Source organism: Crassostrea angulata, chromosome 6 (assembly GCF_025612915.1).
Source record: "Crassostrea angulata isolate pt1a10 chromosome 6, ASM2561291v2, whole genome shotgun sequence".
Taxonomy (NCBI): Eukaryota; Metazoa; Mollusca; class Bivalvia; order Ostreida; family Ostreidae; genus Magallana; species Magallana angulata.
Genome location: NC_069116.1, coordinates 39,427,657 through 39,454,865, shown reverse-complemented (window position 1 = coordinate 39,454,865; position 27,209 = coordinate 39,427,657). Strand labels below are relative to the sequence as shown.

The following is a 27,209-nucleotide window of genomic DNA, read 5'->3' as shown; positions in this document are numbered from 1 at the left end:
TTGATTTTGTTACCTACTGTCTCACTGCACATGGTTCTTGTAAAGTAGCTTTTGTAAACATTTTTGACCATTCGACCTGTATCTAAATGTCCATGTAGATTTTTTAAAAACACTCCCACAAAAAAGAATATAATTTCTAAATGACAGAAACAGTTTATACAAAGTCTTTATGATCAATGAACAAATTGAATGGCTCAAACGAATTTTCCTTCAGTTCTCTCCCCTTTCTTCCTTAAAATTCTGATTCTGTTGTTCATGACTTGGCACTGAGAAGTCTAACACATGTTGTAGGAACTAATTCTGGCTCCACTGGAACCCTACAAAGGAATCTCCAACACTGCGATTAAATTTCGCCTCCTTTTTACAAAGTTTCAGGAATTCGTCTTCACTGAGACAACCACAGTCCTTCAGTTTGACAGAGATGTGTCCCACAGATTTTCCACCATTCATCACTAGTTTCACTTTCACCATCATATTGGTGTCAACAGATGGCCATCTTTGGTCGAAGACACTCATGTGCTGTAAATAGTAATCAAACAGATATGAAGAGAAACATCTTTTAGGTGTCTCTGAAATCCAGAAATATCCTTTTTATCCAACGTTTTAATCTTTCAGTTAAGAATAAGTAAATTGAATTTTTTTAGAGCAACAGAAGAGCTAGACTAATCAAAGAAACAATTTTACTCATATATTATACACAACCAAGACAATTAAAATCCCCATAACTTCCATATTGATTTATTTTATTGCTATATTGATAATAATATCTGAAATATCAATTCAGAATTAAAATATTGAGTTATACTCAGTACTCCTCCTTTGCATATTTGTCAAAAAAATAAAATACCTGCCTACCCATTATATTATGAAACATATGGCTCGAAGATTAATACACTTTTTTTGGCCGAATAAGATTTCTTTCATATATACTGCAAGGATCTGGCCCCGGGGCCATAAAATTTAGACGAGCTCACTTTTGATCTCAGTCTCATTTTCCACTATATGTCCCTTTTGTAAAAGTGAGACTGAGATCAAAAGTGAGCTCATCTAACTTTTATGGCCCCAGGGCCAGATTAAGCTTACCCACTGGTAGTCCTTGCTTCTTGCCACACTACTCAACCCTGCCCACAGCTCCTTCGCAAAACTAGGAGCGAACGGGCGATCATAATTATCATGTCTGCCAGACACTTCTCATACTCTTTGCTGACATGTTTAGCTTGATCTGGCACACCCTGAAGGAGAAAAAAAAAGATCAATTATGATGGGTATTGTTGAATGATTCAAGATTATAGTTACAATGGTCAAGATTTAAAATAAGTTCTAATTATGATGATAATTAATTCGATTGAGTTAGAAAACCCGTGGGTTCCGACGATGTTTGATGAACAATTTGTTCTAAATAAATATGAATGGGTTATTGGAATACTTTTTAAAAAGATGTAAAATGGTAGGGATGAATCGTAGTTACATGTTCCAATTTCTTAGAAGTATCACATAAGTCTATCGAGTTCGACTATTGATTTTTAATGACATCAAGGTGATATGCTTGACGCCAAAAATAACTTCTGTCGTAAGTTATTTTAAGCTTGCATAGATTAAGTTACTTATAAACCATAGGCCGATTAAACATCAGTAACGACAATGTCTTCCTCAGGTGTGGTAAGTCTGTTAGCTCCTCTCTCTCTCTCTCTCTCTCTCTCTTTTTTTTTTTCTCACTCTCTCTCTCTCTCATTGAAAGTTGGGACCAATCTTCAAAACGGTCGGGTTATAATAGCTCTTCGTTTGGGATATAACGTTAAGTTATACCCCAAATAAAATACACTTTTGATATGCCAAAAATATTTTGTTTGTTAATTCCCATTATAATGCATATTTTAATGTAACAACTTTTGGTAAGCAAGTTTTCATATACTGGCGTGTGACCAGTTCTCGCCATGGACCATTTCTTGCTAGTGCATTGTTATGTCATTTTTAAATTATACATGTAATTAATTTTATGTAAAATTTTATGTGTCGATAAAATTACGTTACAATGCACTGGCGAGAAATGGTCCTTGGCAGGAATTGTTTGTATGCACAGTAGGCCTTATGACTGGCCGGCATACGAACAATATTCGCCAAGAGCAATTTTAAGACAGTGCATCATAATGTCATTTTATCAATGCGTAAAATTATTTTTTTAAACGTAAAATGATGTAACAATGCACTGGCGAGAATTGGTCCAAGGTGAGAACTGGTCATATGCCAGTATAGTTTATCAGATTAATCCCAAAGAATTTAAATAAATTGAGGGATCTATCTCTGAAAAAATTTAAATCAAATTTTGAAATACAGATAACTGGGCCTAGGCAATGAGCTCTGCTGAAATTTTTTTTTTAAAAAGTGCCTCAAATGGAATTGTATATTATATCCTTAACGGACTAGCTATCAATATAATATTATAGTTTTGTGAGCCACTTATTCCGTAGATTGCCAATAAATCTGTGTAAATAAACTTTGTAGGTTTTGAGCCAAGAAGAACAAAATCAGATTAAAGCTGTTCTTTATGGACAGTGTATAGGTGACGCTATTGGACTGTTGACAGAATTTCTGACCAAGGAAGAAGCTAAAACTGTATGTCCAACATCTTGATTTTACTTACAATTGCAAGCAAATATTTCCCTGTGTATAGTATTACATGTACTTAATTTATTTCCGTATTGAGAGTCAAGTTTATCTTTTAATTATTTCTTTGACAATGGCTACTTCCGGCCCCTTTTTCTAGATTTCGATCGTCCTATCCCCCCCCCCTTTTTATAGCATAGACAAATAACAAACAGGAAATGAAAAAGTATATACAAAATGATAAGACATTTTGATTTTCACTCACACAAGCCCAAATGGTGTCATTTGTCCCTTTACTTTTTATAGTCTGTTTAATAACCACAGAGCTTTCTTCAACCAATTTGACACAAAGCGTTCTTGGGTCAAACACTTCACATTAGTCTGTTAAAGTTGATGATTCTGAGTGTGATAATTATTGGTTTAAAAGGGATCTCTTTCACCATCATATTTGTTCCAAAGGCATAGATCTTATATAGATTTTTTTTCAAACTATAAACGCAGGCAAAATCTGTCAAATTCTCAAGACGAATAAGTTTTATATATTTTGTCTCGCACATTTGATAATAATTTTTACAGATATTAGAGATTTAGTTTGAGAGGAAACGGCCAAACTTGTCAACTTCTTGAGAACTATTTTTTACATATTGTTTAAATTAAATACTAGTATGATATCAGTGAGTTCTAAATTTAAATAATCTTGTGTTCCATTTGAGTACCTGAGCAAGAAATGTTGCCGTTGGATCTGATACAGCCTGTCGTTAATTAACTACACCACATTGTCTCCAAAATAACATTAATTTTAAAAAGTTAGAATAATAACAAAATTGTTACAAAATGAAAAAAAAAATGTCCTGAGAACGTGTTTCGGGTATTTCATTTTACAGTATTATGAGAGAGTAAAGATGAATTTGGAATACAAACATAAAGCCATTGTGTGTGATTCTCACAGGAATGGATGGAAGGAAGGAGACTGGACCGATGATTCTGACCAAATGCTGATGATTCTTATGTCTATCACTGATAACAAAGGGAAGGTATGTTGTCTTATACTAATTATTCGATGAGCTGACTTTGACTTGATTTGATAAATAACCTGGTATTTTAGTGTCACAATTAAGTACTCTTATCTCAGTTGAAACAGAAAAACTGAAGCTTTGAACAAATTCTCCTGACTCTGTTGTCTGTCTTTTGACAACATCAGAAAAGTTGAAGCTTAATCAAATTCTTCTCAATTTTGTTGTCAGTGTCTGCTCGAATACAACAACAACACAACTCAATGCTATTGATTCTGATATCTGTCCTTGTTTGATGATCCTTTAAGATAAGTTTTTTGTTTGTAAATAAATTACCTGTATGAATCTGCATCAATTGTTTGCAGGTAGACTATAAAGACATTGCTCGTAGGATCAAGAACTGGATGAAACATGGTATTCCAGAGCTGGGAGACTTTGGCGGACAAGGGCTTGGTAGAACTACAGCTACTGTTCTTCGCCAAAAAAAATATGAGGATGACCCACATGCAGTATGTACAGTACTATTTCAGACACTTTAGCCTTCATTTGGTATTTATAAGGTCTGAGAGAGATTGCGGGACATTGGGATAGTAAAAATAGGAAGGAAAGAATGAATGAGGATATTCTATTCTATGCATATTGGAAATATCCAGTATTTGGTATTTTTATGCATGACCGAAAGCGCGATATGCCATTAAATTTAGATTAGAATGTCACATTCAAATCTGCATATATGACACTATAGTTTTAGTTATCAATTTACGTATTTGAAAAGATTGAATAATCATGTATTATTTTAGCAAGCAACAGGGTGGTTTTTTTTCATTAACATTTCGTTGTCATTGAATATTTTTCTAGGCAAAAATTGCATGTACACACGATTTAAAACGAATAGATTTTTTTAATTTTCAGTGTGCTGAACTTGTGTGGAGATCAGGTCAGTGTAACATCGCCCCTAACGGCGGGGTCATGAGAACCTCTGTTGTTGGCACACACAGGTTCCGGGACTTGGAGGAAGTGGCCAAAAATGCTTCTGACATAGCCAGAGTAACACACCATGATCACAGGTCTGTGACTGAAATTTTACTTTGTTGATTATAATTTTCTTTTAAAAAAATTAGAGTATGACTACAGTTTAAGCATACATGTACTTGGGCTCCAAAAATTTCACAAAAATTTCGTTTTGACTAGAATGTTTTAGAAGGAATTAATTGTCTTCGATCCAAATGAAAGTTGTATCTCTTTATATTAGAATGTCCATGTACAGAAACGTTTTATAACTTAAATGAAAAGAATTATCAAAGACTCATACCTGGACAGTATTAGCCAATTTTGAGCCCATTTAAAATTTTCATAATCCATAGAAATATGTTTATAAAGTTAAGCATGATCAACATTTGAAATCTGTTTTCCATTTGCAGATGTCAGGCCTCAGCTGTGGCTGTGTCCGTTGCCATAGCAATGATGTTACAGAGAAATGAAAAACATGTGGACAGGACAGGCCATTACAAAGTTGACCAAATCATCAAGGACACGTATGATATTGCTGTTAAATACGTAGAAATTGAGAAACAAGTAAGTCTGGCTTTTTCGGAATCATTGTTAGCATTATTGAGCCCAAGATAAAACTGGTCTTAATTATTAAATTTTGGATTGGGGAAGGGGTGGGGTGAGATAGTTCTTTGGAGAGGAATGTATACTTCTTGTATTTTTTTTTTAAGAAGTAGACTTTAAGGTGGTATGGGACACCTCTATGATGTGACGTGTTATTTTCGAAATAACCAATAAAATCAAGTGTAATTTTATAAACAAAATTTCTTTTCCAAAATTGTTACCTACCACCTTGACACAGTTGGCTAGATGGATCACTACAAATTAATCTGTTAGTCATGAGTTCGAATCCCCCTAGAGATTTTAAAATTTTTGTTTTTCCAAAAATGTTTAAAACGTATATATTAGTTACTTCAGTATTGAAAAATTTAAAAATTCTAAACCGATAAGAGTATTTTAGTTATAATTAATTTAATATTTATTTGAATCCATATTGGTATTGATAGATGTCTCGTACCACCTTTGTCATGTTATCAGTCACAGATCAATGAATTGACATAAGAAAATACCGGGTAATTGGGTAATTCGAGCTAGTCTTAAGTCCCAGGCTATACCTCTTTACTGAAATCACTGTTTATCAAAATGAATTAAATTGGCAAGTGGAATATTTGTATGACATACATGTAATTGACAGAGAATGTAACATCAAAGTTTTACAGTCAGTGATTTTTTTGTTTTAGAAGAAAGAGTTGTTAACGTATTTAAAGTGTAAAGACATAAAACAACTAAAGCTTTCTGAACCTGGAAAGATTGGCTACACATTCAAGTCAATGGGATGTGGATTCTGGGGATTGAAACAGAATGATTTCCGAAAAGCCATCACCAAAATTGTAATGCAGGTACAAGAACACGTCATAAGTAAAGAATGATGACAACCGTTTCCTGACCATTTACTGCAGGAAGTTTGTGGATAAAAAAATAGTTCGATAAATGATTCTTTAAAAGAAATAGTTTAGATTGATAAAAATATGTCTTGGATACATTTCTTATATATGTACAGTGTATGTGTGTAGAAATATGTTGATATCTGGGTAACAATGTTTGTGGGGTTTTTTTTTACAGGGCGGGGATGCAGATACAAATGCATGTGTGGCAGGAGCATTGCTGGGATGTAAACTAGGATTAGATGCTATCCCTGCATCGTGGAAGGACGGTTTGTTGCACAAAGAGTGGTTAGACCAACAGATATCTAGGTAATTTGTGATATCTGGTGCAGAAAGGTTTTCATTGTATCTATTGATATTTTGAAAAAAAAAAATCTTTAAATTGCCCCCTCCCAAAATAGTTTTCAGCTTTTTGAATTTGATTTTTTTAAAAATTGATTGTCCATGTTATTTAAGAAAAAACGTTTCGATTATATTTTTGTATCAATTAGTATTGAATTTGTTTAAAGAGCTACCAACCTACCCACTTTGAAAAAATTTGGGTTGGAGTACATCAAACTTATATATCTTAAATTTTGGCCTAAATCAGCAGATATCTAAATGAAGGATGGGTGGTGATAAGATCAATACTTCATAAATGTTTCAATCTAGGAAATTCCATTAAGTTCTAAAGATTAAAAGACAATGATTTGTTAGGTTTATTATGATAGGTATAACTTGGCAAAGATCAGCTAACAAATATCTGAAAAGTATAGTTTTTTGTGTCTAGGAAGTGAACTCATAAAGTTTAGGTAGATCATTCAACAAAATTGCAAAATTAGATTATTTCTAACAATGAACCAAGTTAATATGCTAATGAGTTTGCAGGCATGTCCACTTTTTAACTAAAGGATATATTCATTTATATGCCTTTCAATATTTAATATAAATACATTAAAAAATCACAGAAAATGTCAACTTTGCACAGTTTGTTCATAAACCTTCTTTTGAAAAATTACAGGTACCTCAGAATGACAAATGGAGAGGAAGTAGAAAGCAAGGATGCAGGTCCAAATCCAGGGCCATCAGAAAAAGTGTGACAAATGTTAAATGGACACAATGAAAAAAAAAACCCACTAATTCAGATATTCAAATATATGAACTTTAATGTTATTTGAAGTTCACCTTAACTTATCCTCCTTTCTAACCGGGTTTTCCGAAAGTTTGGTTATTGAAATTGTGAAAATGTCAGGCGGGCAAGCGGCTGCCAAAAGGGTATCCTTATTGTACGGATAACTCCACCTACAGTTTTCAAAATAGGAAGTTGTTGTTTTGAATAGCAGTTGTACATATATCAAAGAATTTCATATTACTTGGATTTTGATTTTTAATAATTAATTTATATAAAGAAAAAAAAGTCTACCTGTTGAACTTAATTGTTTTTTTTTTTGTTTTTTTTTGTTTTTTTTGTTTTTTTTTTTTTTTACAGAATATTGCATATAGGGTACTTTATTTCTCTGGATAGGTACATGTATATATAGTGTTTATCAATTCAGGGTTTACTGTTTAGTAATCCCTGAGGAAAGAGGAAATCCGGTCTGCTGTCACATTGACAGCTTTTACTTGTTACATTGTTGAAACAAGAAAATGATATTAAATTATCATTGGGTCATGACCTTCACCTTTTCAAGGTCATTTCTAACCAGTCAATGTTTACAGTAGTTCTAAATCATCATTAAAGGTTCTTCAGGACCAATAACTTGAAACCAAATATTGCCTCAAAGAAATATGATCGTTATAAGCAATGTTCCTAAATCTGAAATTGATCAGGTGTGACTCACCAAGACATTATGCTCAGACAATTATCCATGTCTGAGGTCAAGGTTACTGCTATTCCATTAACACCATTACGCATTCTGAGATTATATAACTGGCATGGCATTATAGATACTCTTTAATAATATTTTGCTTGTTATATACAATGTACTATTCAAATTAATTTCCTTGACTTACCCTACTTGATTTTTAATACATTAATATTTTTATATTTTATTTAAAATGCATGTTATTAATAGATGTCTTTTGTGTTATATATATTTAAATAATTTATTTAATTTTATACATTTTAAGGTATTCTTTTATGAAGTACATAAAATGTTTGTAGTATTTATTTTTCGGTTCAGGAACTTTGTGCATTCATTGTCTAATATACATTTACTGGTGTATGTTAATCGTTACAGCATTATTATAGCTACTAGATTGAAATAAAAGATTTTCACACAAGTATTATTTTTTTAATTGTACATACTGTTTGACTTCTATACATCAAGGCACATGTACCCAACATTACTTGTATTCCTTAATTTTTTTGTAATGAAAAATATACTCCTAACCCTATTATACACAATACATGTTTGTAATATTAAGTAAGGGGGAAGGTATATTTTTCATTGTGAGAAAATAAATACCAGGTGCCTGTGGTAAACTTGTACATGCATTGAATGTTTCACAGAAAAATGGCATAGATTGGGGCGTCATCATGGGTGAAGAGGTCATGGTTTGACAGAACTTTAGGGTGATTTTGTTACCAACTGTCTCATTGCACATGGTTCTTGCAAAAAAGATTTTATAAACATTTTTTCTCATTCGACCGGTATCTACATGTCCATGTAGATTTTTTTTTAAAAATCACTCCCACAAAAAAGAAAATAATTTCTATATGACAGAAATAGAATTTATACAAAGTCAAATTTATGATCAAAGTACAAATTGAATGGCTCAAACTAATTTCTCTTCAGTTCTTTCCCCTTTCTTCCTTAAAATATTGATTCTGTTGTTCATGACTTGGCACTGAGAAGTCTAACACATGTTGAAGAAACTCATTTTGGCTCCACTGGAATCCTACAAAGGAATCTCCAACACTACGATTAAATTTCGCCTCCTTTTTACAAAGTTGTAGGACCTCCTCTTCACTGAGACAACCACAGTCCTTCAGTTTGACAGAGATCTGTCCCACAGATTTTCCACCATTCATGACTAGTTTCACTTTCACCATCATATTGGTGTCAACAGATGGCCATCTTTGGTCGAAGATGCTCTTGTGCTGTAAATAATAAACAAACAGATATGAAGAGAAACATCTTTAAGGTGTCTCTGAAATCCGAAAATATACACTTTAATCCAAAACCATAATAGTTTAGTTAAGAGTGGTTGTACTGTACATTTTCAAATAAATCAAATATTTTAGAGAACAACAGAAGATCAAGGCTAAAAAAAAAGACTACTGGGTACTTTATTCATATATTATACACAGCCAAGACAAAGAATATTACCAGTAATTTCCATAACAACCAACAAAATTAAAGTATTGTTTCTCAGCCACTGCAGCATTACATCAACTGCTTCCACATTTATTAGCCTTATTTCCATATTGAAAAGGAGAATGACCCAATAGCAATTTTTGATAAGTTAAAATATTGTTATACCCCTCCTCTGCATATTTTTTCAATGAAAAATATAATACCTGCCTACCACAACAAATTTTGAAACCCATGGTTCGAAAATCAATGCCCTTTTTTGGACAAAATAAGATTTTTTTCTCAAATACTGTAAGGTTCTGATCAAGCTTACCCATTGGTAGTCCTTGCTTCTCGCCACACTACTCAACCCTGCCCACAGCTCCTCTGCAAAACTTGGGGCGAATGGGGCGATCATAATTATCATGTCTGCCAGACACTTCTCATACTCTTTGCTGACATGTTTAGCTCCATCTGGCACACCCTGAAGGAGGAAAGAAAAAATAACTTATGTTGGGTATGGTTGAATGTTCAAGATTAAGGTTACAATAGTCAAGATTAAAAAAGAAGCTCTTATCATGATAATAATTAATTCAATTGAACTGTATAATCTAAATCACTGATGAGCACTATGTTTTATTTTTGAATAATGTAAAATCAATAGATATTCATTAAATTATACATCTGATTTTTGTTACCTTTATCTTCTTCATGAAGTCAAATAGAAGAGTCATAACAATGCTAGTGTTGAAGAGGGTCTCCAGTGATATTGTAACCTGCCAGTGAAATTGTATTGAAAGTTTAGGGAAACAAATATTAAATTGTCCCATTTAATCAAAATTTAAAAGAAATGATATATGTGCAGGTAAGAGTATTGCCACTCAAAAATTCCTTAGCACAATTAATATTCCATAGGATGCAATCATGTAATTTGAAATGACAAAACTTCAGGGTTTCTTAAAAATGTTGATTCTAAACTTAATATGATCTTAAAAATATTCAAGTAAACTTTCACCTCATGTATCAAGTGGTTTCTGTCCTGAAATAGAGCATTCTCAATCTTAGTGAGTTTCTTTGGATCCATCTCTGAAGATTTTGGATCCTTTGCCAGCTCTATGTACGTAGTAATGGTGCTCCAGACACGCCCCTGCCAGCGGGTGATGTTCACAAATGCTGAAATAGTACCAATAGAATAAAGAACAATTTCGTAAACCCCCTTGAGAGGAAAAAGTCCTTAGAAAAGGGAAGTAACTGATATAATACAACTGAATCTGACCTTTTGCCTTAATTTGCAGAGAATTAGAATCTAAATGTGGATTGTGACAAATGTACTTGTATTACCTTGTTCTGACCACTCTCTGTTTGCTTTTGGAGGAACCGTTCCTAAAATGGCCAGTCTGGTCGCATCCACTCCGTACTGGTCTATTACATCCTTCAAAAAAAATAAACCAATTCATGCTGGTCTAAAATCATACACCCAAGGTATCATATAATACATCTTGCTCATAAACTCAACATTATACATAAAGGCTTTCAAAAAAAAAAAAAACAACCTTAAGTTTTAAGTTAATGAAAGCTCACAGAGTATGCACCTTTGATATAAAAAGGCCCAAATAAAATGTAATATTTTTTTCTTCCATGTGTGGGACAGAAAACTTTACATTTTACTTTTGTATTTGTATGGTGGATTAAAGATAACAGTACATGTATTATATACATTCAAACTTCAGCAAGTTGTTTATCATGTTCATGCCCATTATACCTGAGGATCCACCCCATTGTACTTGGATTTACTCATCTTCTCCCATTGCACCAGTACTTCTTCGCCTGTCCCTTTTTCTACAGGCTTCTCACCTGTCAAAATTATAATTGTCAATGAAAATTTTGTAACAAACTGCATATCCTTGATTTTTCTCACAAAATTTCTTGAATGTTGTTTACTTGAATACCCAATGTTTTTTCGTGATTTTGAAACTACTTGTATGCCACACCCATGAGAAAAACTTATACATGTACATACAAATGTAAACTGTCACCTGAAAAGTCCACTTGATCTTTCCTAAGGTATTTTCCACTTGACTTAACACAGTATGATTCACCCATGACCATGCCCTGGGTCAGGAGGTGGATGAATGGTTCCCTGTGCTTCAGCAAACCAGAGTCACACAGGAAGTGATTGAAGAATCGGGCAAAATACAGATGGAGGATGGCTGCAAGATAGAAATCAAAAACTTTATCAAATCCTTACAACCACTGAATTACACTTAAAAAGAATCTTTTGAACAAAGTAGTATTTCAGAATGAATTTTCAGAAGTGATATATTGATGATACATCATCATAAATACTTCGGAAAAAGAGATAGCACAAGAGATAGAAAAAAAGGTACTGAGATTAAAGTCAGTCATAGAACTCATGGTTTCATGTGGCCAGGGATATTTATAGAGAGAGAGAGAGGGGGAAAGAGAAAGAGAGAGAAATCAAAGGAATGTAAGATGGGAATTCATAAATTAATGCCATTGACATTGATAAAAATACCATGCTCTTTTCCTCCAATGTACAGATCTACAGGCATGTACTTGTTGGCTTTGTACGATGAGAACGGAGCCTCCGTGTTGTGAGCGTCCAGATAACGCAGGAAATACCATGAGGAGTCCACAAACGTATCCATTGTGTCTGTCTCTCTTTCTGCTGGGGAGCCACATCTATCCATAAAATTCATTTTTTAAATTGTTATAAGGTGAAAATGTGTAAAAATAGAGATACATACATCTAATTTATTCTTAAAAACAACATGTCTAGTTATTACATTTTATAAACATCATGATAATGGTTAGGATTTCAGATTTTTAAAAGGTGCTTATTGCCTTAGATGAAAAGTTTTGCTGTCTCATGTGTAAATACAAATGACGGATTTGAAGTTTATATACAGTGACAGGTAGATTATTAATTCATTTAGATTAACCTTTGAAATGAATTTAGATGGTTGACTCTGTAGTTAGTTGTCTTTGGAAACTTACTTGGGACATGTCACTTTGAGCCAGTCAGTGGATTGCTTCAATGGTGAGGATTTCCCTGTGAATTCTGTGATAGCAGGAAGTTTCACTGGCAAATCATTCAGTGGGACTGGTACTGCCTATGTAGGGACACCATATGCATAAAACAGACTCATCATCAATTAAAAAAAATTATTAACAGATAGTTACTGTAATGTACATGTGCCAGTCTTTACAAATGATCATCCAATTTATCTGAGACCCCCCCCCCAAAAAAAAAATTACATAATTGCTTATCTGCCTAAGATTGACAAGTTATCATTATAGCAAATATACCTTGTCTATGAATTACAGTAATGAAGATGCCTTCTAAAGATTAACATTGTACATGTACTATAAAGCATACAAACTTTAATATAATGACAACAGGAGTCTTACGTTACAGTTGCTGCAGTGTACGATGGGAATGGGAGTTCCCCAATATCGCTGTCTGGAGATCAGCCAATCCTTGGAGTCCAGGCTGATCAGGTGACCGCCAATCTTCTTCTCCTGTTTGAACATCATTAACATCATTTAACATCCTACATTTATAACTTGGCTATAAATCTTTAGATCAACCATATATCCCCCTAAACTTTTTTTTGCAGGTTATAAAAATGCTTTCAAAAAGAGAGTAGTCTTTCAAGAGTCAAAACCAGAATAATCCATGGTATTAGTAAAAGTTCATCTGCTCACTTTAGCATACTCCAGTACAGCTTCACAAGCCTCTTCTCTACCGAGTCCAGAAAACTAAGAAATATTAAAACATGAAAAATGAAACTGACCACACTGTAGATGCATGCACACAGATTACATATATGTTAAAGTATATATGCAAAACTGATGCAAGATGGATTTCTTCTGTTAGAACAGTGCATGACCATAAAATAGCTAAAATTAATTATAAGTTTATAAAATACGGCTATTTACCTGTCCAGACTTAACAATATAATTCTCATCAACTACATCATCATAGGAAAACCCCATAGCATCAGCAACTGATTTGTCCTCGTCACTGATGCATGGAATGGCTGAAAAAGGAAAATAACATGATTGTATATGATTTTACAGAAAAATTGTGGTGTTTGATATCAAAAGAAATACTATATGGTAAAGAAGAAATATTCTAAAAATCTGTCTGCTTTTCTGTCTCTGTCTGTCTCTCTCCCTCTCTCTCTCCATCCATACCTAAATGCTCATTGTCAGGTGTGTATGGTATATTCTGAATGTCTGGAGACACGATGATAGGAACTGATTCTCCAGTTAATGGATGAATAGCCTCTATGGACAGTAAAATCTCTGGAATACAAAAAAGAACTTGATTGCATCATTCCTGAGTATCAAATGGCTACGGATATTACTGTATCATTAACACACTAAATATTCTTTGATTAATAGTATAGAGAAATTTACCTTTTTGGTCACCTTTCTCTGAGGACTGAAAAAGAAATTTCTGAAATTGTATTCAATATGTCAGGACTTTTCATGATTCAAATTCTAATCTCAATGCAGAGTTATCCCTTGCATCTGTGATGGTCAGACCGGTTTGATAGCTCAGTTGGTAGAGCACCTGAATAGAGATTCAGGGGGCCTGGGTTCGAATCCCGGTCTGGTCTGTCATTATTTCTCCCATCCCGTTACATTGGCCAGTTTTTGAAGGGTAAATCTATCAATGGTACAGTTAGTACTTGCCTTATGGTACTTTTTATCATTCAGTCTGTGTTTGGTAGGTAGGGCTATATGAGATACTCCATAGATACACTCTGGTGATGTTGTAAAAACTGCTAAGGGATCCAGCCATTCTGTATCTTCGTGCTGCAAAATGGAGTTTATTAAATTCAATATCTGACATACTGTACATACACAATTAGTCCAGTCATTCTATGGTTATACCTCAAACTAATTGCAACAGAAATGTTTTTTGTGGAATTCGTGACAAATATAACGTATAAAAAACATATCAAAAATCGAGAAAAATCGAATTAGGGGAAAGTTGTCAATTTTGACCCCCCAAAAATCTAGATTTTACTTTAAATATTAGTCTTTCTAGCCAAAATATGACCAAACCTCAAACTAAGTGCAACAGAATGTTCTTTTAGTTTTCAAGCTGGTTTAGGTGAACTGTTGAACATAAAAAAAATCGAGAATGTTTGGATGAAGGGAAATTGTTAATTTTGGGTGAAAACCTTGGATTTTGATGAAAAATCGCCGAAAACTGGAAATTTGCCGTGACTAAAAAACAAAAATAGCAACGGACTAAATTTTTAAGAAAGTCAATAGATCTTATTACAGTTATGATTTATTTCAACGTTGATGAACTGCAAAGTTCAGGAAATTGAAAATTTTGGGTGAAAACTTAGGATTTTGATGAAAAATCGCCGAAAACTGGAAATTTGTTGTAACTAAAAAAAGAAAATAGCAACGTACATAATTTTTAATCAAGTCAATAGATCTTATAACAATGATGAAACAAATTAAACTATGATGATTTTTGAAGTATAGAAAGTGATAATTTCGGGTGAAAATGTTAGTATTTTTGATAAAAACTGGGAATTTATCTTTTCTTAATAAAAATTAAATTATATCATGAGTCTTCAAATTAATTATATATATATATATATGTTAAGTGTTTAGATGGATCAAATAAGGACCAATTCGTAAATTCAATAGATCTTATAACAACAATAACAAACGATTGACCGGTATGATACTTTTTTTTAAAACGGACTTTCTTTCGGTGAAATTTGTCAAAGGTACATTGACAACGTAGAACGGAAATACAGTAAAGCTATAGTTGTATTTGATGAATATGCTTCGGGTCCAGATACTAAAGATGCCATTCACCAGCGGCGCCCCAAAGGAATCATAGGCACAAAAATTTCATTCGCAGATAGAACTCCTTTCAAATCTAAAAAAGACATGTTTCTAGCAAACATTGAGAATAAGCAAAACTTTATTAATCTCTTGAGTGCAAAGATGCTAGAAAAGGGAATCAAAACAAAACACGCAGATGCCGATGCTGATGTATTGATAGCCCTTACTGCCATCGAATCGGCGAAAACAAAACCAATTGTTTTGCTTGGAGAGGACACTGATCTTTTGGTACTACTCCTTCATCATGCGGACGTTACATCAAATTCGCTGATATTCATAGGTAGGAGCTATGTACATTGTTACCTTTAATTCATCTGTTCATGCTATCAGTGGTTGTGACACAACTTCAAGAATGTTCGGTGTCAGTAAGGCAGCGACCCTAAAGAAATTTGGAGAACATGACTTTCTCAAGACTCAGGCACAGTTACTGTGCAATGCTAACGCAAAGGATGATGTTATTTCTGCTGGTGAAAACATTATTTCCTCTTTATATAATGGTGCTCCATATGAAGGACTGAATGTTCTTCGCTACAGGAAGTTTGCTGCAAGAGTATTGACAAACAAAACATGCGTTCAAATTCATACTTTGCCGCCAACATTAAATGCGGCTTCATTTCATAGCCAGAGGGCTTATCTCCAAATGAAAATGTGGATGAACAAGGATAATCTAAATCCGTGTGAATGGGGTTGGAAAGTCGCTAATGGAAACCTTGTTCCAGTTAAGTGTACAATGGACGCAGCTCCCTCTAAATTGCTGAACATTATTCGATGCAATTGAAGACAAACTGTGACACTAAAAGATGTACTTGTAGAAAAAACGGATTTGAATGTTCAGTAGCTTGTGGCGAATGTAAAGGAACTGGTTGTACAAATTCGAGCAAAACAGTTGACATGGACGATTAAGTGACAATCAACTTCTAAAGATTTATGTAGAATACGCAAAAACATAATAAGCATAATTAAGGGGTTTCGGTAAAACAATTCCATGGTTTTGTTATCATATAAAGTAAATATTTTGTTTTAAAAAAAAAGTATCATACCGGTCAATCGTTTGTTATTGTTGTTATAAGATCTATTGAATTTACGAATTGGTCCTTATTTGATCCATCTAAACACTTAACATATATATATATATAATTAATTTGAAGACTCATGATATAATTTAATTTTTATTAAGAAAAGATAAATTCCCAGTTTTTATCAAAAATACTAACATTTTCACCCAAAATTATCACTTTCTATACTTCAAAAATCATCATAGTTTAATTTGTTTCATCATTGTTATAAGATCTATTGACTTGATTAAAAATTATGTACGTTGCTATTTTCTTTTTTTAGTTACAACAAATTTCCAGTTTTCGGCGATTTTTCATCAAAATCCTAAGTTTTCACCCAAAATTTTCAATTTCCTGAACTTTGCAGTTCATCAACGTTGAAATAAATCATAACTGTAAAACGATCTATTGACTTTCTTAAAAATTTAGTCCGTTGCTATTTTTGTTTTTTAGTCACGGCAAATTTCCAGTTTTCGGCGATTTTTCATCAAAATCCAAGGTTTTCACCCAAAATTAACAATTTCCCTTCATCCAAACATTCTCGATTTTTTTAATGTTCAACAGTTCACCTAAACCAGCTTGGAAAACTAGAAGAACATTCTGTTGCAATTAGTTTGAGGTTTGGTCACATTTTTTCTCATTCGACCGGTATCTACATGTCCATGTAGATTTTTTTTTAAAAATCACTCCCACAAAAAAGAAAATAATTTCTATATGACAGAAATAGAATTTATACAAAGTCAAATTTATGATCAAAGTACAAATTGAATGGCTCAAACTAATTCTCTTCAGTTCTTTCCCCTTTCTTCCTTAAAATATTGATTCTGTTGTTCATGACTTGGCACTGAGAAGTCTAACACATGTTGAAGAAACTCATTTTGGCTCCACTGGAATCCTACAAAGGAATCTCCAACACTACGATTAAATTTCGCCTCCTTTTTACAAAGTTGTAGGACCTCCTCTTCACTGAGACAACCACAGTCCTTCAGTTTGACAGAGATCTGTCCCACAGATTTTCCACCATTCATGACTAGTTTCACTTTCACCATCATATTGGTGTCAACAGATGGCCATCTTTGGTCGAAGATGCTCTTGTGCTGTAAATAATAAACAAACAGATATGAAGAGAAACATCTTTAAGGTGTCTCTGAAATCCGAAAATATACACTTTAATCCAAAACCATAATAGTTTAGTTAAGAGTGGTTGTACTGTACATTTTCAAACAAATCAAATATTTTAGAGAACAACAGAAAAAAAGACTACTGGGTACTTTATTCATATATTATACACAGCCAAGACAAAGAATATTACCAGTAATTTCCATAACAACCAACAAAATTAAAGTATTGTTTCTCAGCCACTGCAGCATTACATCAACTGCTTCCACATTTATTAGTCTTATTTCCATATTGAAAAGGAGAATGACCCAATAGCAATTTTTGATAAGTTAAAATATTGTTATACCCCTCCTCTGCATATTTTTTCAATGAAAAATATAATACCTGCCTACCACAACAAATTTTGAAACCCATGGTTCGAAAATCAATGCCCTTTTTTGGACAAAATAAGATTTTTTTCTCAAATACTGTAAGGTTCTGATCAAGCTTACCCATTGGTAGTCCTTGCTTCTCGCCACACTACTCAACCCTGCCCACAGCTCCTCTGCAAAACTTGGGGCGAATGGGGCGATCATAATTATCATGTCTGCCAGACACTTCTCATACTCTTTGCTGACATGTTTAGCTCCATCTGGCACACCCTGAAGGAGGAAAGAAAAAATAACTTATGTTGGGTATGGTTGAATGTTCAAGATTAAGGTTACAATAGTCAAGATTAAAAAAGAAGCTCTTATCATGATAATAATTAATTCAATTGAACTGTATAATCTAAATCACTGATGAGCACTATGTTTTATTTTTGAATAATGTAAAATCAATAGATATTCATTAAATTATACATCTGATTTTTGTTACCTTTATCTTCTTCATGAAGTCAAATAGAAGAGTCATAACAATGCTAGTGTTGAAGAGGGTCTCCAGTGATATTGTAACCTGCCAGTGAAATTGTATTGAAAGTTTAGGGAAACAAATATTAAATTGTTCCATTTAATCAAAATTTAAAAGAAATGATATATGTGCAGGTAAGAGTATTGCCACTCAAAAATTCCTTAGCACAATTAATATTCCATAGGATGCAATCATGTAATTTGAAATGACAAAACTTCAGGGTTTCTTAAAAATGTTGATTCTAAACTTAATATGATCTTAAAAATATTCAAGTAAACTTTCACCTCATGTATCAAGTGGTTTCTGTCCTGAAATAGAGCATTCTCAATCTTAGTGAGTTTCTTTGGATCCATTTCTGAAGATTTTGGATCCTTTGCCAGCTCTATGTACGTAGTAATGGTGCTCCAGACACGCCCCTGCCAGCGGGTGATGTTCACAAATGCTGAAATACATGTAGTACCAATAGGAGTAAAGAACAATTTCGTAAACCTCCTTGAGAGGAAAAAGTCCTTAGAAAAGGGAAGTAACTGATATAATTCAACTGAATCTGACCTTTTGCCTTAATTTGCAGAGAATTAGAATCTAAATGTGGATTATGACAAATGTACATGTATTACCTTGCTCTGACCACTCTCTGTTTGCTTTTGGAGGAACCGTTCCTAAGATGGCCAGTCTGGTCGCATCCACTCCGTACTGGTCTATTACATCCTTAAAAAAAAATAAACCAATTCATGCTGGTCTAAAATCATACACCCAAGGTATTCATGCTGGTCTAAAATCATACACCCAAGGTATACATCTTGCTCATAAACTCAACATTATACATAAAGGCTTTCAAAAAAACCAAAAACTTTACGTTTTAAGTTAATGAAAGCTCCCAGAGTATGCACCTTTGATATAAAAAGGCCCAAATAAAATGTAATATTTTTTTCTTCCATGTGTGGGACAGAAAACTTTACATTTTACTTTTGTATTTGTATGGTGGATTAAAGATAACAGTACATGTATTATATACATTCAAACTTCAGCAAGTTGTTTATCGTGTTCATGCCCATTATACCTGAGGATCCACCCCATTGTACTTGGATTTACTCATCTTCTCCCATTGCACCAGTACTTCTTCGCCTGTCCCTTTTTCTACAGGCTTCTCACCTGTCAAAATTATAATTGTCAATGAAAATTTTGTAACAAACTGCATATCCTTGATTTTTCTCACAAAATTTCTTGAATGTTGTTTACTTCAATACCCAATGTTTTTCGTGATTTTGAAACTACTTGTATGCCACACCCATAAGAAAAACTTATACATGTACATACAAATGTAAACTGTTACCTGAAAAGTCCACTTGATCTTTCCTAAGGTATTTTCCACTTGACTTAACACAGTATGATTCACCCATGACCATGCCCTGGGTCAGGAGATGGATAAATGGCTCCCTGTGCTTTAGCAGACCAGAGTCACACAGGAAGTGATTGAAGAATCGGGCAAAATACAGATGGAGGATGGCTGAAAGATGGAAATCAAAAACTTTATTAAAACCTTGCAACTTCTGAATAATACTTGAATAGAATCTTTTGAACAAAAAAGAAGTCCAAAATGAACTTTTATAGGTGATATATCATCTTGCATGCTAAAAGAGAGAGAGAGAGAGAGAGAGAGAGATCTTAGATTTACGTCAGTCATAGAGCTCATGGTTGTATGTGGCCTGGGACATTTAAACAAAGAGAGAGAGAGAGAGAGACAGAAAGATAAAGAGAAAGAGAGAAATCAAAGGAAAGAAAGGAGTGAATTAATAAATTAATGCCTTTGCACTGAAAAAGATACCATGCTCTTTTCCTCCAATGTACAGATCTACAGGCATGTACTTGTTAGCTTTGTCCGATGAGAACGGAGCCTCCGTGTTGTGAGCGTCCAGATAACGCAGGAAATACCACGAGGAGTCCACAAACGTATCCATTGTGTCTGTCTCTCTTTCTGCTGGGGAGCCACATCTATCCAAAAAATTCATTTTGAAAATTCTTATCAGGTGAAAATGTGCAAAACTGAATATACATATACATGTATCTAATTCATCCTTAAAAACAAGTTGTCTAGTTATTTCATTTCTTTAAACAACAGGTATATGATAAGGATTTAAGATTTTAAGGTTCTTATATTGCCTTAGATTAAAATTCTAGCTATCTCAAGTGTAAAATAATACAAGTGACAGATTTTACTGGGAGGTACCGGTACATGTACCGGTACAAGTTTACATACATTTAAATTATTCATTCATTTGGATTAACCTTTGAAATGAATTTAGAAGGTTTACTATATAGTTACAGTTGAACTTCGATATCTCGAACACTGATATCTTGAATACAATGGATATGTCAAAGTGATTTGTAAGTCCCAACTACTTATTTTTTAAGTATTTAACTCTCAATATCTTGAATACTCAGATATCTCAAAGTTTTTAAATAGTCCCATGCAGTTCAAGATAACAACATTTGACTGTAATTGTCTTTGGAAACTTACTTGGGACATGTCACTTTGAGCCAGTCAGTGGATTGCTTCAATGGTGAGGATTTCCCTGTGAATTCTGTGATAGCAGGAAGTTTCACTGGCAAATCATTCATTGGGACTGGTACTGCCTATGTAAGGACACCATATGCATAAAACAAACTCATAACAGATAGTTACTGAAATGTACAAGTGCCAGTCTTTAAAAATGATCATTCAATTTATCTGAGAACCCCCCCCCCCCCCAAATTTTTACATGATTGCTTATCTGCCTAAGACTGACAAATAATCATTATTAATAGCAAAAATATGAATTACAGTAATGAAGATACCTTCTAAAGATTAACATTGCACATGCGCTATAAAGCATACAAACTTTAACATAATGACAACAGGAGCCTTACATTACAGTTGCTGCAGTGTATGATGGGAATGGGTGTTCCCCAGTATCGCTGTCTGGAGATCAGCCAATCCTTGGAGTCCAGGCTGATCAGGTGACCGCCAATCTTCTTCTCCTGTTTGTACATCATTAACATCATTTAACATCCTACATTTATAACTTGGCTATTAATCTTTAGATCAACCATAAATCCCCCTAAACTTTTATTTGCAGGTTATAAAAATGCTTTCAAAAAGAGAGTAGTCTTTCAAGAGTCAAAACCAAAATAATCCATGGTATTAGTAAAAGTTCATCTGCTCACTTTAGCATACTCCAGTACAGCTTCACGAGCCTCTTCTCTACTGAGTCCAGAAAACTAAGAAATATTAAAACATGAAAAATGAAACCGGCCACACTGTAGATGCATGCACACAGATTACATATATGTTAAAGTATATATGCAAAACTGATGCAAGATGGTTTTCTTCTGTTAGAACAGTGCATGACCATAAAATAGCTAAAATTAATTATAAGTTTATAAAATACGGCTATTTACCTGTCCAGACTTAACAATATAATTCTCATCGACTACATCATCATAGGAAAACCCCATAGCATCAGCAACTGATTTGTCCTCGTCACTGATGCATGGAATGGCTGAAAAAGGAAAATAACATGATTGTATATGATTTTACAGAAAAATTGTGGTGTTTGATATCAAAAGAAATACTATATGGTAAAGAAGAAATATTCTAAAAATCTGTCTGCTTTTCTGTCTCTGTCTCTCTCCCTCTCTCTCTCCATCCATACCTAAATGCTCATTGTCAGGTGTATATGGTATATTCTGAATGTCTGGAGACACGATGATAGGAACTGATTCTCCAGTTAATGGATGAATAGACTCTATGGACAGTAAAATCTCTGGAATACAAAAAAGAACTTGATTGCATCATTCCCGAGCATCATATGGCTACGAATTTTACTGTATCATTAACACACTAAATATTCTTTGATTAATAGTATAGAGAAATTTACCTTTTTGGTCATCTTTCTCTGAGGACTGAAAAAGAAATTTCTGAAATTGTATTCAATATGTCAGGACTTTTCATGATTCAAATTCTAATCTCAATGCAGAATTATCCCTTGCATCTGTGATGGTCAGACCGGTTTGAATACCGGCACCAGATAGCTCAGTTGGTAGAGCACCTGAATAGAGATTCAGGGGGCCTGGGTTCGAATCCCGGTCTGGTCTGTCATTATTTCTCCCATCCCGTTACATTGGCCAGTTTTTGAAGGGTAAATCTATCAATGGTACAGTTAGTACTTGCCTTATGGTACTTTTTATCATTCAGTCTGTGTTTGGTAGGTAGGGCTATATGAGATACTCCATAGATACACTCTGGTGATGTTGTAAAAACTGCTAAGGGATCCAGCCATTCTGTATCTTCGTGCTGCAAAATGGAGTTTATTAAATTCAATATCTGACATACTGTACATACACAATATGCAGTATTCATTTTTCTCATTTAATCTTTTATCATTGTTTCCCATATATGAAAACAACAACAATAAAATACCATTTGATTCAATACAACGAGCTTGTTACTGTCCAAATGATCAAATGTGTATACTGTATCAAATTTAGTACCTCCAGTAAGATATAAGCATTATGCTGTAACTACTATGTTGTAAATTATCCTTCCTTCATTTTGATCAAAGAGACATTTACAGTTAATTAAAAAAGATTGAGTAACTTAGTGACTGGGTGTGAATAGATTATTTGTGAGAGCTTTCAAACTTTCCGTATTAGAATCATCCAATACACAGTATGAAATGCTTAAAGCAAAATGCCACATTTTTTATTCATCATAAACATAGCTTGTGATATCTGATAAGTTTAGGACATATCCTGAGATTAGGGAGAATGAAACTGACTTCACTGTAACCTTGTTTTACTCTAATTTGTACCTTCAGTTTGAAATCAATCCTGGTGCCGTCACAGTTGCCTATCCACCGTCTCTGGAGCTTCTTCACGTCTTTCCACAAGTTGTCATCCACTTCAGATAAACCGTCCAACAGGGACTGTAACAGCGCCAATAGTTTGGACATATTATCAAAAAATCAGTTTTTTATTGTTTGCCAAAAGTGAAAAAGAATATACAGAAAGATCACACCTGTTCAGGGTGTGTAAAATACAAAAGTTTTGCATGAACTTAAGTACAATGTATATATACAGTGTTTTCAATGATATCTGTGGGCAATAACTTTCTAAATTTTTGCAAAATTCAAGCTAGTTGATTGATACAACTTATCACCTTTGCATATGCTGTAGTTGTAATGAACCATTGTCTCAGATATTTCTCTTGAACTTTGGCTCCTGACCTCCAGGAGCAACCTTTCTCATCTATTTGTTCATTGGCTAATACAGTCTGGTCCACAGGGTCCCAGTTTACAACTTCCTGAAAAAGATAATGAAATCTAATCAGACATGTTTATAGCACACATAAGTTTGAAACTTGCTAAGCTTTTATGTATTTCATTTCAGGAATGGCATGGACTCATGACCTGGCCAGATAAAATAAGAATTTACACCTTACTATATGAATATTCACAAATAAATTATCTCATGAATCAGTACTGACCCAATCTGATTAAAATCAGGTCCTTTGATCTGCTCATGAAGATCGCTAGGTAGATTTTAATCAGATTGGTATTAATCAGTTTTGACAGTTGTTCTGAGAAATTAAAAATTAGCAACTAGCTCACACCTCTCGCTGTTCTACGAGTCCTGCTTCAAACATTTTTAGAAATATAAACTGTGTCCACTTGTAATATTCAGGGTCACAAGTGGCATATTCCTGTAATTGAAAGGAAAGTATTGTAATTAGATGTATTTTTGTACATGAAATATTTTTGAAAAGACACATGCAAGTTTTATGATATTTTGTAGATATAAATGTAACTTTATGGAGATATTAGTTTATTCTTACTGTATGCCAGTCAAAGCTATAACACATACTATCCAGTTGTTTTCTCATGGCAGATATATTCCTGAATAGGTAGAGAGAAGAATTAAAATTGAGTAAACAATTAAAAGTTGAATGTATGCATAAAAACATGTACAGTAATTTTTTAGTCCAAAATCTACTGCAAAACTCAAGAATACAAGGGTATACCTTCTTGTCCAAACTTCAGGTAGTTCTCCATGCTCGATGGCAGCATTTTCAGCAGGAAGACCAAATGCATCCCAGCCCATGGGATGAATTACCTTTAAAAGAGTTACAATGATGATAAAAAGCTCTTCTTTAAAAGCTCTATCTATTCAGCATTCTGTTCATTACACACATTATGTATCAATCTATCAATCTATCCTACTGTTAATAAGATTTGAAGTTTAAATTTCCAGTTGATATTCATACTTGCAATAAAATCTAAGATTATCATGATTACTTACATCTTTGCCATTTAAGCGATGAAAGCGTGCAATAACATCACTGATGCTGTACACCCTGACATGTCCCATGTGGAGTTTACCACTGGGGTAGGGAAACATGGACAAGACATAGAATTTCTTTTGAGAGTCCTGGTGAAAATCATATGCAAACAAAATATACAAGTATAAAAAAAAATAATTGTGAACATTTTTTAATGTTTTACTGTAAATTATAACTTTTGTTTGTCTAGACTTGCCAAATCAGTTCCCAACTAATATGTCATAGCTGTAGCAAACATGCAGACATAAATCAAAGGGCAGATATATAGACAAGTACATTCAGGGCTCAACATTTACACCAGTCCAGCACCAGTGAAAAAAAACCCCAGATATCTGTACATGCTGATCAACACTCCAGTTAATTTGGCACTATTCACTACACAAACCTTTTTATATCATGAACATGCATGAGCACAAAAATTTATATGAAGAGACTGTGTGTTTGCAATGCATTTAATTGAAAATGTGCATTGTTTGTTATTCCATTTAGATATTCTTATTCATACCTGAGTCTTGTTCAAAGACCTCTTATTATTTTTTTCCTGCAGCAGCGGTATCCAATGATTTTCTATTTCAGCTCTAACTTCTGGTGTAAATTTTGTTGCATCCTAAAAGTAAAGATCTCCATTTGTATTGACAATTCTGCTTCAACATCTCATTAAAACATAAAAAAACCAACCTGACGAAGCTGCAGAAGATTATATTGATAAAATTATAAATATGCTATTGCATATCAATAACAATTCACAAATCAATATTATGGATCGATCATATGGTAATAAAATTGTTAAAAATACTTCCCCTTCTAAGCTCTTCAGATAATGTTCAAATACATCCTATAGTTGAAAATAAGACTAAGGTATGTACGTACTGGCGGTGTCATACATGTATTTTCAAGATTTTCGTGATATAAATTTATGGTACCAATGGGTGTACTTTTTGACCGCTCGTTATAAATTAAAGAAAAAATCACTATTTGAAAAACATAAATACCCATTTCCCCGTCTTGCTATAAATAAATCTGCAATCCCTGCTCTTCAAATGTCGGAGCATTGACCATGTGAATTTTTTTCCTCTGTGAACACAAGACATGTTGCAATAAAATTGAGTTCACGATGACCAAAGGTAACATTAATCCCTCATTTTTGTGTATTCAACTGGCATATACAATTTTCTAAATTGTGAAACTGTGTTGGTGAAGATCGGACAAAAATCTTCGCTTTTTACCACGAGAATTCAAGTAGGAATAGATGAATGCACGCTAAAATTAAATCGAAATCGAACAGGTGGTTTATTTTCATTCCGGGACATTGCAGATGAAAAAGGAAATAACTTTTTACAAACTTTTCGATAGGCTCTTAATATAAATCTGTCTGAATAAATAAATAAATTCGATTTTTTTTTTATAATTTAATGATAAAACAATATCCCATTATTTTTATATCGGATTAACAATAGGGTAATTTCACCATGCATCGGACACCTTTGGATTTTTCCCTTTGTTCACGCATCAAATATCGTCCAAATATAAATAAAACTTGTTTTAAAAGTTACAGGTTTTCCCATTGCTTAATTATTGGAGAAAAAATTGTGAAATTGTTAAAAATGTAGAAAATAAAGCAAATTAATGAAGTGTTGAACTATTTCACCATGGATCGGACAATATTTACCAAGCATCGGACAGCTATAGCAGTGCAGTAGAGATTAAAAATAGCATTTTCTGGTTTTAATGCAAAAATACAAAGGTTCGGAAATATTAGTTTATTCAATTGCTATTCATATTTCTTTTAATGTAAATCCACAAATCTACATATAGGAATTTAGACTAGTGCTTCTGTTTAAAGGAATATTTATTATAAGGGGTTCTTTATCGTGCCAGCTCCTACAGGAACTTTGGCTTAAAAAGGGTGTGCCCGTAAAACTCGATTTTTAAGTGGTTTGATGAAAATGTTTGTATCAATTATTTTTAAAATTTTTATTTTACTTCACATTTAAAGTATATCACAAGGAATGGGCACATAATCTCCATATTATTAGAAGAAATCATGCAGTGAAAACCGTCCGATGCATGGTTAAATTGTGTCCGATCCATGGTGAAATGTACATATGGTGCAATAATGACCTTGACATTAATCGTTCAAATTTGTTGGACTTATTTTAATCAAATTTTGTTTCTAAACTTACTTCTTTCTTATTATTTTACGCAGAGAGTGCATTTTCACTAATTCACAATCAAACGCACAACATTCAAATAATGCTTTAGTGTAAAATCTTCGTAACTAAATTTTCAATAATGGCGTATTTGACGTCATTTTACGATGCCTATATTGCTATTTCATTGACAATTTGACTGTCAAATTCTTAATAATGATAAAGTTCATTTGTTCTAATTCAGGAATATACGAAACAACACATGAGCGCATGCACATTTATTTGTATATTTATAAACAAAGTTGTCCGATCCAAGGTATGTGTCCG

At 33.5% G+C, this 27,209-nt stretch overlaps 3 protein-coding genes across 4 annotated transcripts; 1 reads left to right on the top strand and 2 right to left on the bottom strand.

Moving 5' to 3' along the window:
• Window positions 1-1,507: 1,507 nt before the first annotated feature.
• Window positions 1,508-7,490, top strand: LOC128188959 (uncharacterized). 2 transcript variants are annotated; one of them, XM_052860300.1, is made up of 9 exons: window positions 1,508-1,659; window positions 2,503-2,613; window positions 3,489-3,638; window positions 3,983-4,126; window positions 4,530-4,684; window positions 5,039-5,192; window positions 5,909-6,067; window positions 6,291-6,421; window positions 7,113-7,490. In XM_052860300.1, exons 1-9 carry the CDS (start codon window positions 1,642-1,644, stop codon window positions 7,189-7,191), a joined length of 1,101 nt encoding a protein of 366 aa, XP_052716260.1. In that variant the 5' UTR covers window positions 1,508-1,641; the 3' UTR covers window positions 7,192-7,490. The 2 variants fall into 2 exon arrangements, with proteins under 2 accessions (XP_052716260.1, XP_052716261.1); XM_052860301.1 differs by having other exon boundaries at window positions 1,635-1,654.
• Window positions 7,491-7,595: 105 nt separating this feature from the next.
• Window positions 7,596-15,467, bottom strand: LOC128187491 (probable leucine--tRNA ligase, mitochondrial). The gene is made up of 16 exons (XM_052857922.1): window positions 15,462-15,467; window positions 14,113-14,235; window positions 13,834-13,858; window positions 13,609-13,719; window positions 13,351-13,451; window positions 13,117-13,170; window positions 12,820-12,930; window positions 12,406-12,521; window positions 11,924-12,090; window positions 11,424-11,597; window positions 11,150-11,241; window positions 10,729-10,819; window positions 10,403-10,560; window positions 10,086-10,163; window positions 9,722-9,871; window positions 7,596-9,194 (listed from the first exon to the last, which is right to left on the bottom strand). The coding sequence occupies exons 1-16, from the start codon at window positions 15,465-15,467 to the stop codon at window positions 8,886-8,888; spliced, it is 1,866 nt and encodes a 621-aa protein (XP_052713882.1). The 3' UTR covers window positions 7,596-8,885.
• Window positions 15,468-17,137: 1,670 nt separating this feature from the next.
• Window positions 17,138-25,965, bottom strand: LOC128189970 (probable leucine--tRNA ligase, mitochondrial). The gene is made up of 23 exons (XM_052861815.1): window positions 25,725-25,965; window positions 25,238-25,339; window positions 24,693-24,821; window positions 24,415-24,506; window positions 24,229-24,289; window positions 24,007-24,096; window positions 23,554-23,697; window positions 23,207-23,320; window positions 22,567-22,689; window positions 22,274-22,298; window positions 22,049-22,159; window positions 21,795-21,895; window positions 21,561-21,614; window positions 21,264-21,374; window positions 20,875-20,990; window positions 20,182-20,348; window positions 19,690-19,863; window positions 19,417-19,508; window positions 18,974-19,064; window positions 18,641-18,798; window positions 18,324-18,401; window positions 17,960-18,109; window positions 17,138-17,446 (listed from the first exon to the last, which is right to left on the bottom strand). The coding sequence occupies exons 1-23, from the start codon at window positions 25,821-25,823 to the stop codon at window positions 17,138-17,140; spliced, it is 2,691 nt and encodes an 896-aa protein (XP_052717775.1). The 5' UTR covers window positions 25,824-25,965.
• Between the last annotated feature and the right edge of the window lie 1,244 nt (window positions 25,966-27,209).

Excerpts from the sequence above, each read along its gene's own strand:
- LOC128188959 (XM_052860300.1), top strand. Across the intron at positions 4,127-4,529 it reads ATGAGGATGACCCACATGCA|TGTGCTGAACTTGTGTGGAG; the intron begins GTATGTACAGTA and ends TTTAATTTTCAG. Across the intron at positions 6,422-7,112 it reads TTAGACCAACAGATATCTAG|GTACCTCAGAATGACAAATG; the intron begins GTAATTTGTGAT and ends GAAAAATTACAG.
- LOC128187491 (XM_052857922.1), bottom strand. Across the intron at positions 13,720-13,833 it reads AGAGAAAGGTGACCAAAAAG|AGATTTTACTGTCCATAGAG; the intron begins GTAAATTTCTCT and ends TTTGTATTCCAG. Across the intron at positions 11,242-11,423 it reads AGATCAAGTGGACTTTTCAG|GTGAGAAGCCTGTAGAAAAA; the intron begins GTGACAGTTTAC and ends TAATTTTGACAG.
- LOC128189970 (XM_052861815.1), bottom strand. The coding sequence starts at position 25,823 with ATGTCTTGTGTTCACAGAGGAAAAAAATTCACATGGTCAATGCTCCGA. Across the intron at positions 20,349-20,874 it reads CTCAAAGTGACATGTCCCAA|ATGTGGCTCCCCAGCAGAAA; the intron begins GTAAGTTTCCAA and ends TTTTTTGGATAG. Across the intron at positions 19,864-20,181 it reads CATTGGAGGAAAAGAGCATG|CCATCCTCCATCTGTATTTT; the intron begins GTATCTTTTTCA and ends TCCATCTTTCAG.